The 10,292-nt window shown below is 36.5% G+C and overlaps 1 protein-coding gene across 3 annotated transcripts in view; it reads right to left on the bottom strand.

Annotated features, from left to right (window-relative positions):
- Window positions 1-2,772: 2,772 nt before the first annotated feature.
- The window catches only part of rtn3 (reticulon 3), a 37,716-nt gene continuing 30,196 nt past the window's right edge, over window positions 2,773-10,292 (bottom strand). For all 3 annotated transcript variants that reach the window (XM_055196382.2, XM_055196388.2, XM_055196391.2), the window contains 5 exons: window positions 9,882-10,020; window positions 9,423-9,492; window positions 9,026-9,072; window positions 5,065-5,123; window positions 2,773-4,927 (listed from right to left, as the gene is read on the bottom strand). In XM_055196382.2, coding sequence (XP_055052357.2) covers window positions 4,879-4,927; window positions 5,065-5,123; window positions 9,026-9,072; window positions 9,423-9,492; window positions 9,882-10,020 — 364 coding nt within the window. In that variant the 3' untranslated portion in view covers window positions 2,773-4,878. The remainder of the gene's footprint in view (window positions 4,928-5,064; window positions 5,124-9,025; window positions 9,073-9,422; window positions 9,493-9,881; window positions 10,021-10,292) is intronic.

Below are 10,292 nucleotides of genomic sequence, written 5' to 3'. Positions count from 1 at the left end.
TTCATGCTCGAAAACCCTCCAATGTGGCTGAATTATAAAAAAAAAATTGCAAAGATGAGTGGGCCAAAATTTTTCCACAGCACTGTAACAGACTCATTGCATTATCCCAAATGCTTGATTGCAGTTGTTGCTGCTAAGGGGGGCCCAACCAGTTATTAACTTTAGGGAGCAAGCACTTTTTCATACAGGGCCATGTGGGTTTAGATTTTGTTTTCCCATAATAAAAACCTTCATTTAAAAACTCCATGTTGTGTTTACTTGTGTTATATTTGATTAATATTTAAACTTGTTTTATGATCTGAAACATTAAAGTGTGACAAACATTGAATGGGCCAACACTTTTTCCACACCACTTTACTGGAAATAAGTATTGAACACGTCAATTTTTCTCAGTAAATATATTTCCAAAGGTGCTATTGACATGAAATTTTCAGCAGATGTTGGTACCAACCCAAGTAATCCATATATACAAAGACACCAAAACAAATAAGTTCAGAAGTTATGTGTAATAATGTGAAACGACAGAGGGAAAAAGTATTGAACACATGAAGAAAGGGAGGTGCAAAAACGCAATTTCTCCTTTATCTTTTATTTGAAAAATTCTCAAATCTTAAATGTTTTAAAAAATATTTGAAAGTGGGTGGGGATCACATCATAAAAAATGTTTTTCTCAAATACGTGTTGGCCGCAATTATTGGCCCCCCTTCATTTAATCCTCTTTGCTACCTCCATTTGCAAGGAGAACAGCTCAGAGTCATCTTTTACAATGTCTGATGAGAATGAAGAATTCATGGCAAGTGATCTCAGATTATTCCTCCATCTAAAAATTCTCCAAACCCTTCATACTGTATGTTGCTTCACTCCAGTCATCTTCTGTATGGTTCAGGTCAGGGAGCTGGGATGGCAATGGCAGAACCTTGATTTTGTGCTCAGTGACCCATTTTGGGGGGTTATTTTGATGTTTGTTTTGAATCAATGTGTTGATGAAAGATTTAACCACAACCCATTATAAGATTTCAAGTCAAGTTTTGACTTTATATCTGTTGGTATTTGATATAATCCACGAAGCCATGCATCTGAATAAGATGTCCAGGACCTCTGGTATAAAATGAGGTTCAAAACAATTAATGTCTGGTGGTATATTTAATTGTAGACATGGAGCACTTTTTAACCCTGTGTGCACCAAAGCCATCATGTGTTCTTGCTGCAAAAACAAACTCTTTATCGTTTTATATGGCTGCAGAACCCTGTCCTGCAGTTCCAGTATGGCAAATTAATGTTTGTTTTTGCATGACAGCAGAGCATTTCTTAAACGTTGTCACAAAACAACTTGTGGTGATGGAGGTACTGTTTTATACTTGAGATATTTTATAAATTCAAGGGGGGCCATGAGCACTGCATGCAGACCGCCTCTGCTACCACCAGTCTTCCTGCCTTCTGCATGTCTCAAGAACTCTTGAAAGCTGGTGCACACTTCAAAGTCGTCAGCCATTACGCATGGGCAAAAAGTTTGGTACATGGGCGTGTCAATTAAACTTGATGCATAGATTGCAAATACGTGTATGAAACTTGGCACATACGAGGACCTCAGATGCAAAAGCTGTTAACCACAACCCCTGTCAAAAATGAGATGATATTAACTGAATGCTCTTCGCACACTCTGGGTACATTTTAAGAATTTTCTAATATGTACCATTTAGGTACAGATATGTATCTTTAAGGTACCTGTATTGTACCTCTAAGTTGCCCCTGTGTACCTTAGAGGTACTAATATGTACGTTTTATGTACAAAAGTATATTTATTTATGCATATTGTAATGTTCCTGTCTTGGTATTATTTGCACTGTTTAATTTTTGTGCCATTTCTATGTATGCCATTGTTACACCAAATTCTATGGCCATCAAATGATGTGACCGTCGTTGAAGTACACAAAGTCATCAAGCTAATCCCAACCATCACTATAGCACCTAGTCATATAATTCAGTGGTCACAGAATTTGGTGTTACACCAGGCTGGCATGTTATTGGGTGTTCTGTCGATTTATGCTAGCTCTCCCCATCTCAACCCCTAGACCTAACCCTCAAGGCACAACAACATAAGGGTAGCTCAATCTGAAAAGTAGTAATTGTTACAGGCTTTAAAATAGTCCCACGTAAATGTATGTCCCCATCGTGCATTGTCTTTTGAGAACCACCATGGCCCATACACACTGAAAACTTTTGGCACTGACAACCGCATTTAAACATGGAGTAAGTGAATCCCCTATCGTTCCTGTGTATACGTAACAAGACTTGCACCCAAAACTGCGATGATTAATACAGCAACGTTTTGCTATCTCACAACTTTGACTGTGTTACATTTGCAATAAACCACCTCTTGGCGCTGTCTTGCAGTGTTGGCAGGTCCTCGTCTTTTATGGCTTTTGGCTCATGAAATTAACAAGGTGTTATTAAAGTGAGAAGCTGCCGGCCCCAATATTTTTATCTTTGATGTAAAGCATTTGGATTTATTTCGGGTTATTGTTGGATTTTTCTAGTTTGCTGTATTTTTTGTGCAAGATCTGGCAACACTAGTCAGCAAACACTTGTGCCCGTGTCATTTTCTGCACCATGGATACAGAAGACTTTATCCCCTCCTAAGAAAGAGAGACCTGTCATGTGCATGATGCATGTTTAAATACTCATGTACAGATCTGAACTAGCAGACAGTTTGTTTCAATATTATTCCGTATTAATTTTTCTTCTGTATAAATGAATGCAATAAACAATAACAATGGTGCCCATTTAATTTATTGATATGTAAAGCTTGCATTCAACTTAGAATTCCAATGCCACATTCTTTACATGTACAGTACAAAATGATGGATCTAGGAATTTTTGTAGTACACATTCAAACCACTTAATAAATTGTTGTTAAATATATATGGAGGAGAAACAAAAGCTTAAGAACTACACATGCTTTTGGCATTTTTATTTAGCTCACTTTGACATCGTTACAGGGACAAGTTTTCTTGTTTGCATTTTTCTCCCTAAAATCTCCCACATATTAATTTAATTCAAATGAACAAACTGAATGTAGATGTTAGTCATCACATCTAGTTTAATCGAGGAAAAAGGCATAAGCAAAAGCAATCACCCTTTTAAAGAGAAACTGACAATCATAGTAAAGAAATGACAAACATCATAAAGCACTACAGGAATAAGTTTAAATGAAAAGCAAATATTTAGACAGAGAGAGAGAGAGAGAGAGAGAGAGAGAGATTCCTGCATTTATTAAAAAGTAGTTACTTTTTCATAATTTACCCCTAAATTGAAAAAAAAAATTCAGAGCATGACGAATTATTTGAAAGCAACACCTGTGACCTCACTCACATGCTAGCTAGGCAACACAATGATCAGACAAAGTTTAGTCTGCACGTGAATCTGCATAAACATGCACATAACACAAGGTAGTGTGTGGAGAGAGAAAAAACAAAAACCTGACATGAACAAAAAACGTTACAACTTTTAAACTGCCATGGATTATGTGCACATTGTGAACAATTTCTCAGTGGTATAATTAAAAGTCCAACAACACGCTTCCAACTGCATCAGCCGGAATGTTATATGCCACAATCTAACTTTTAGGAGCTGAAAGATTATATAGTAATAAAAGCATGTGCTTTACATTACCAGTGCAACTATTAAGGATATGGTAAGATATTTCATTAAGTCATGCATCTTTGCTGTTCTCTGCAGCCATTAAAGAAAAACAGAAAATCAATTTTAAACTTATGTGCTCTAGGTGTGTTGGCATAAGATCAGCTTTACCTTTAAAAAGGTTACAGTGAATACACGAATGATGGGCATTTACCTTTTGTTTCAACAAAAAACATGACCACTGAGGCCAGCTTAATATATCTAACAGAAAATTCATATCTTCCTCTCCCACATTCTGATGCTTTGAATTACATAAAATCTTAAGGATAATAATATTTATCGTTATATTTATTGTTCTAAAGCCAATGTCAGACGGGACAATAAAGCAGCCTTATTAATCGAGATGTGATAAAACTAGTTGTATAGTGGTAACTAACAATAACATTTACTTGTAAATTCATCCTAGAGAACTGAGTGCAAGAGGTGCGAAAAAGACAAATATATAAGCTGTATTTGTTTTTTAAATATAAAAGCATCACTAGCTACTTCACAGCAAAGAGCTTGTTGTAATCTTACTATATATACATAAACAAAATTAAAAATAATCGCCAGTAACAAGTAGGATAGCGAACTAGACCAAATTATCACCACTGTTAGCATCCATATCCATATCAATCCTGTTTCTCATGTGCAAGTCTCCTAATGTTCAGTGCAATACAGATGAATAATACATTTTTTAGAAGAACTCAAGAAGGGGGGGAACAAATATGGTAGATGATGTTACAAGTCTGGTTTTTGAAGCACAATTTCTTTACTTCTCTCTTTGCATTTCAACGAAATGTTTCTTTTTAAAGTACAGACATTTGCTCTGAAGTCAACCAACCTGTTTTTATTCATCACTACCACACCACCCAACCCACACTCAAAACCAGGTCATAGGTTCAGTCTAGTTCACAAACCCTTACCTACACTGGCTGTCAGAATAGGCATCCAGTTGCGATATTACATCACTCCTGCACCGGAAAGAGCAGCTCCTGGAGCCACAAGCTTCTTTTCCTAATGCTTGCAATTATGCTGCAGTGTTAACATTGAATATCAAGAAGCTTTTTGATTTTACATACTAGCTGGTTCAGTGCAGATGGTCGTTTTAAGAGGTTAAAGAGGGAGAGAGAGAAAGGAAGGGAGGTGGCTAAAGATTGACAAATGGTAAACGTGGTGCTGAGGGATGGAAGAGATGAATCATTCTGTTTTCTGACGCTTCAAAGCTCCTGGGAGTTTTTCTTGTAACCTGAATGACAAGAGTTCAAGAAAAAGTAGAATTAGACAAGGGCCATTAGGTGGCAATATTGCTCCAATCAGGACGCCTATTTGGCAGACATTTCTGATAGCCTTTATTGCAAAAAAGCATGTGACATTCCAACTTACTTTGCAATTGTATTATTGACTTGAGTGCGCACAATGTCAATGTAATGATCAATCTGGGTCTGTGGAGAGATAAAAGGAGGTTGTAACAAAAACTCAAAATATCACATTTTAAAGAAAGAAAATGTCAGCGATGCACACCTATGCAAGTATTGACAGATCTCCACAATAGAATTTGCTGTCAGTGATTACCAGAGATAAGGTTTGCGAATTTGTTTTACGATGATAATTTTGTTGTAAATAGTACATTAAATTTGTGGAAAAACCAAACAGATTATAGGGACGGAGATTGGTACTCCAACTCATATTAAGATTTGGAATAATCCGTCTGTTACAAGGTACTAAATTATTGTGGAAGAATTGGATTAATGGAGGTATTGAAACATTATCAGATTCTTTTTGTATTTATCTGTCTATAAAAATAGCATTATCAATTATTAAATTATTACTATTATTATTATTTTAACAGGTTACTTAAGGATCACCAGCAATGAAATTTGTGTGTGTGTGTGTGTAAAAAAAGTTTTTGTTTTACGATGATACCGTTTGGTTGGCGGCTAAGCCTAAGTCTCTATATTCTCTATTTTATTAATTATTGAAATATGGCTCAGGGGCAAAGGGTTTATCATATTGACAAATTAGCCCTGTCAATCACCACTTAACACTATACAGTACATGACAACTGCATACACTCTAAAAATGGCTGGGCCATTCCCGACCCACAATGGGCAAACACTGGACAGAACACATGCTGGGCCAAAAATTACCCCGTGCTGGGTTAAAAATGACCCAATGTTGGGTTGTTGTTATGCAACCATGGGGTATTATAACCCAGCAGTTTGGTTAAAATAACCCAGCATTGGGTCAATTTTCAACCCAGCACGTGTTCTGTCCAATATTTACCCATTATGGGTCAAAAATAACCCAGCCATTTTTAGAGTGTATATTCAGAAATTATGCATAATACAAATGAATGCCAAGTGCTGTGACTTCTAATGTTTTAAACTGGGATATTGCAGTTATGAGGCCGCTGCCCCATAAAATTGTAGAGACAATTTTGGGGTACCATTATGAATACAAACATATATAAGAAGCTCTTCATCATCTTTATTATTACTCCTTAATTTGGTAAAGAAGTTCAGAAGAGAAGATTGCATCAGCTACTTACTATTGCTGTGTTATCTAAGAATTTATGTTCTAACAAATGCTTTAACAGTAAGATCCTGACTTGAGAAAGGGCTTATGTAAGACCCCTTTTTGTTTTTTTTATCAAAAATCTGCTTATTATAAAAAACTGTTTTCATGCGTTTACATGCAAATCAATAAACCGGCTGTGCAGACAACTGCGTTTACATGAAACTTTGAGATTTGTCAGGTTTCTCGCAGGTAGTGATGTCATCGCCTGTATAATAGTCGATAAAAAAAGCAGATGCATATCTGTCTTAAGGTATATTGTTTTATCTCTTTTCATGTCTCCAGAACCTGTAAATGTAACATCAGTTTTTATTTTTGCAGTTTCTCTGCTAGCTGCTTTAGTAGAGCAGAGACTTTTATGCGTTACTTCCACGTCTGACGTTTATCTTTCAAACGCAGAAACATGCACACATGGAAAAAACCATGAGAAAACCGGTTAAGGTGTTTACAAGCCACGCGAACTCAAGGTAATGAGCAAAAAACTACCTGTGCCGATCGGTTTTTGCTTACACCGTTTATGGGCTTTCCCCGATTAAAGAACACCATTTTATGCGTTTACATGACCCCACATGTTATCAGTTTATCAAGCATAATCGGTGTAAGACTAATCATACATAATAATCACTGGTTATTGAGTGGGGCATCTGTTCTGAAACGTTTACTGCGCTTGTGCATGTGTCATCTTTCAGAAAAAGCTAAATTACTAAAGGTACAGTTGTGTTCAAAATTATTCAACCCCCCAATGCTGTTAAGGGTTTTAGGGAATTTAGTGTACATTTGTAATTGTATTCAGAATGAAATCCTACAATGACTTCTTAAAGAACCATATGCAACTAAAATGACATCAATTGGTTTTGTAATATAGTAGTAAATGTATCTTTTGTGAATTCTTCATTGACACAATTATTCAACCCCTTAAAGAACTACCACTCTGAAGAAAAGAGGTTCATTGAAGTGTTTTCAATCAGGTATTGAAAACACCTATGGATGTCAGGGAACAGCAATAAAGCCTAATAAGCACCAATTAGGCAGCTTTAAAATGACTGTGATACTCAACTCCTTCTAAACATTTACTGGTGTGGTTACAAACATGGTGAAGTCAAAAGAATGGTCCAGGAAGACAACAGAAGAGGTGATTAATCTTCACAGGAAGGGCAATGGCTATAAGAAGATTGCAAAGATGTTAAACATACCAAGAGACACCATAGGAAGCATCATTCGCAAATTCAAGGCAAAGGGCACTGTTGAAACGCTTCCTGGTCGTGGCAGAAAAAAGATGCTAACTGCGACTGCTGTGCGCTATCTGAAGCGAAGAGTGGAAAAAAGTCCCCGTGTGACTGCTGAGGAACTGAGAAAAGATTTGTCAGATGTGGGTACTGAAGTTTCTGCTCAGACAATACGGCGCACCCTGCGTACTGAAGGCCTCCATGCCAGAACTCCCAGGCGCACCCCCTTGCTGTCTCCAAAGAATAAGAAGAGTCGACTGCAGTATGCCAAAAGTCATGTGGACAAACCACAGAAGTTTTGGGATAGTGTTCTGTGGAAAATTAGAACTGTTTGGGCCCATGGATCAACGCTATGTTTGGAGGAGGAAAAACAAGGCCTATGAAGAAAAGAACACCTTGCCTACTGTGAAGCATGGTGGGGGGTCAATCATGCTTTGGGGCTGTTTTGCTTCTGCAGGTACAGGGAAACTTCAGCGTGTGCAAGGTACCATGAATTCTCTTCAGTACCAGGAGATATTGGATGACAATGTGTTGCAGTCCGTCACAAACCTGAGGCTTGGGACCTTTCAACAGGACAATGATCCCAAGCATACCTCCAAATCCACTAGAGCATGGTTGCAGAAAAAAGGCTGGAACATTTTGAAGTGGCCATCGCAGTCACCAGACTTAAATCCGATTGAGAACCTCTGGTGGGACTTAAAGAAAGCAGTTGCAGTGCCCAAGCCTAAGAATGTGACTGAACTGGAGGCTTTTGCCCATGATGAATGGGCGAAGATACCCGTAGATCGCTGCAAGACACTTGTGTCAAGCTATGCTTCACGTTTAAAAGCTGTTTTAACTGTAAAAGGATGTTGTACTAAGTACTAAGATTGAATGTAACTTGGGGGTTGAATAAAACTGATAATGATGTGAGCACAGAAAAGACATTTGTGGTTATTTCATTATAAATGTTATGTTATATTTGTCTGACCTACACATGCCTCTTTGATGTAATTGTAAGCAGGATGACTGAATGATCAAAATCAATGTCAAACCGGCCAAAACAATCAATTTCAGTTAGGGTTGAATAATTTTGAACACAACTGTATGTTCACATTATAACCATAACTATAAAAACAAAACAAAAGGTAAGATATTAGATCACACAAACTACTAGATTCATCGTTTAGAATAACGCAAGAACAGCATTTTATAAATTTAATTACAAGCATTTTTTTAATGTGCAATATTAGTTAATGCAATTAAAGATAAATTATTTGCACGAGTACTGTGAGCGAAATATCATAAAGCATTTTCATCCAGTGGTGTGGATGCTAATATAGTTATCGTTAGAGTTAATGTTATAATGTGGACGGCCCTTAACGCTTATCAAAAGGCACTTGCATGCAGTAAAACTGCATTTTCTTTTGCTAAAGCTTTCACTAGTACCAAAACAAATGATCTGGTATTAATTGTTAAGACATAAAAACACAATATACAAGCAAGACGTTACAAATAAAAATACAGAAACATTTTTTACTGCATAATCGTACTGAAAATCTAACCTTGTTTTTCTCATAGATGGGTGGTACAGTAAAGAGTAGGATATCCGCTGGGGTAAAAATAACAGTATAGAAGCATATGATGATTATTATGGTCACAAACACTGAAATAATTCTCAATAAAAAAATATTTATACTACCTGAACAAGTTTTTAAAGGGAAAGTTTATCCAATAATGAAAAATTCTGTCAATTTATTTTTGGGAGGGGCTGTCATAGGGAGATTTCATCAAAAATATATTTTCTTGTGTTCCAAAAATGAACAAAGGTCTTAAGGGTGTGGAATGCCTTGAGGTTTAAGTAATTAATAAAAATGATTTTTATTATTGGGTGAACTATCCCTTTTATTTTATTTTTAAAATAATTAAAATCTAGGTGTGTGGCTGAGTCATTCCACTTACCAAGAATGAGGAGGGTGATGCCGTTGAAAACGGCTCCAACATAAGTGAGCACCCACATAACTACTGCCAGCTGAAATTTAAAAGGTGGAACACAAGACATTTGTTGTTAAACGACCACAAAGGAGAACAGGCTTTTAAAAATTACAGATTTAGAAGTAATATTTTAAGAATGTTTTCTAAGAATGTTTTCTAAGAATGTATTTAAAGAATTTGAAAGTAGTAATGTTGTTTATTTGCAAATATTATTGGAAAATGTTTAAAAACATGACTCAAAAATACAGAGCATGACAAAAATGCTACAACGCATTCCATCAGAACCTGTTGTTTTAATAAACACTAACTCTATTAATTGTATTTAACTCTATTATGCACACAATTGAATACAAATCTTACATAAGAAACACAATTATAGGGGAAGAAAAACAAGCAGATCATCACATTTGCAGGACCAGAACAGACCTTGAGGGAATCCACCAGATCCTCGACAAGAAAGAGGCGGCTCATCTTCTTGAGCACACAGTTGATGTGGGACAGACATTGGTCCACGTGCTTGCGGAACGTCTCGGGGGGCAAGGTAACATCTTTTTCCATCAAAGCCCTGTCAAGACACATGGATCAACCCAATTAGTCCTGACACCGCATACTTTAACAACACTGAACAGAACTGTACTCAAAACCAATTTTTACTTGAAGTATGACACGTTTAGTGTTTTTCTAAAACATTATGCATCTCTTCTGTGCTGTACTTTTGTTTTATTTAAAGGGTGACAGCCAAGACAAGTTTTTTAAAGGGTCAATGATGTGACTTTAATTATTTTGTGTCAGAATGGTTCAATTAAATGTAAAAGGGTTAAAATTTACAGAGCTGTT

Source organism: Misgurnus anguillicaudatus, chromosome 21 (genome assembly GCF_027580225.2).
Source record: "Misgurnus anguillicaudatus chromosome 21, ASM2758022v2, whole genome shotgun sequence".
Classification (NCBI taxonomy): domain Eukaryota; kingdom Metazoa; phylum Chordata; class Actinopteri; order Cypriniformes; family Cobitidae; genus Misgurnus; species Misgurnus anguillicaudatus.
Note: the sequence above shows the minus strand (reverse complement) of the source record. Positions and strands in the feature narration are given on the sequence as shown.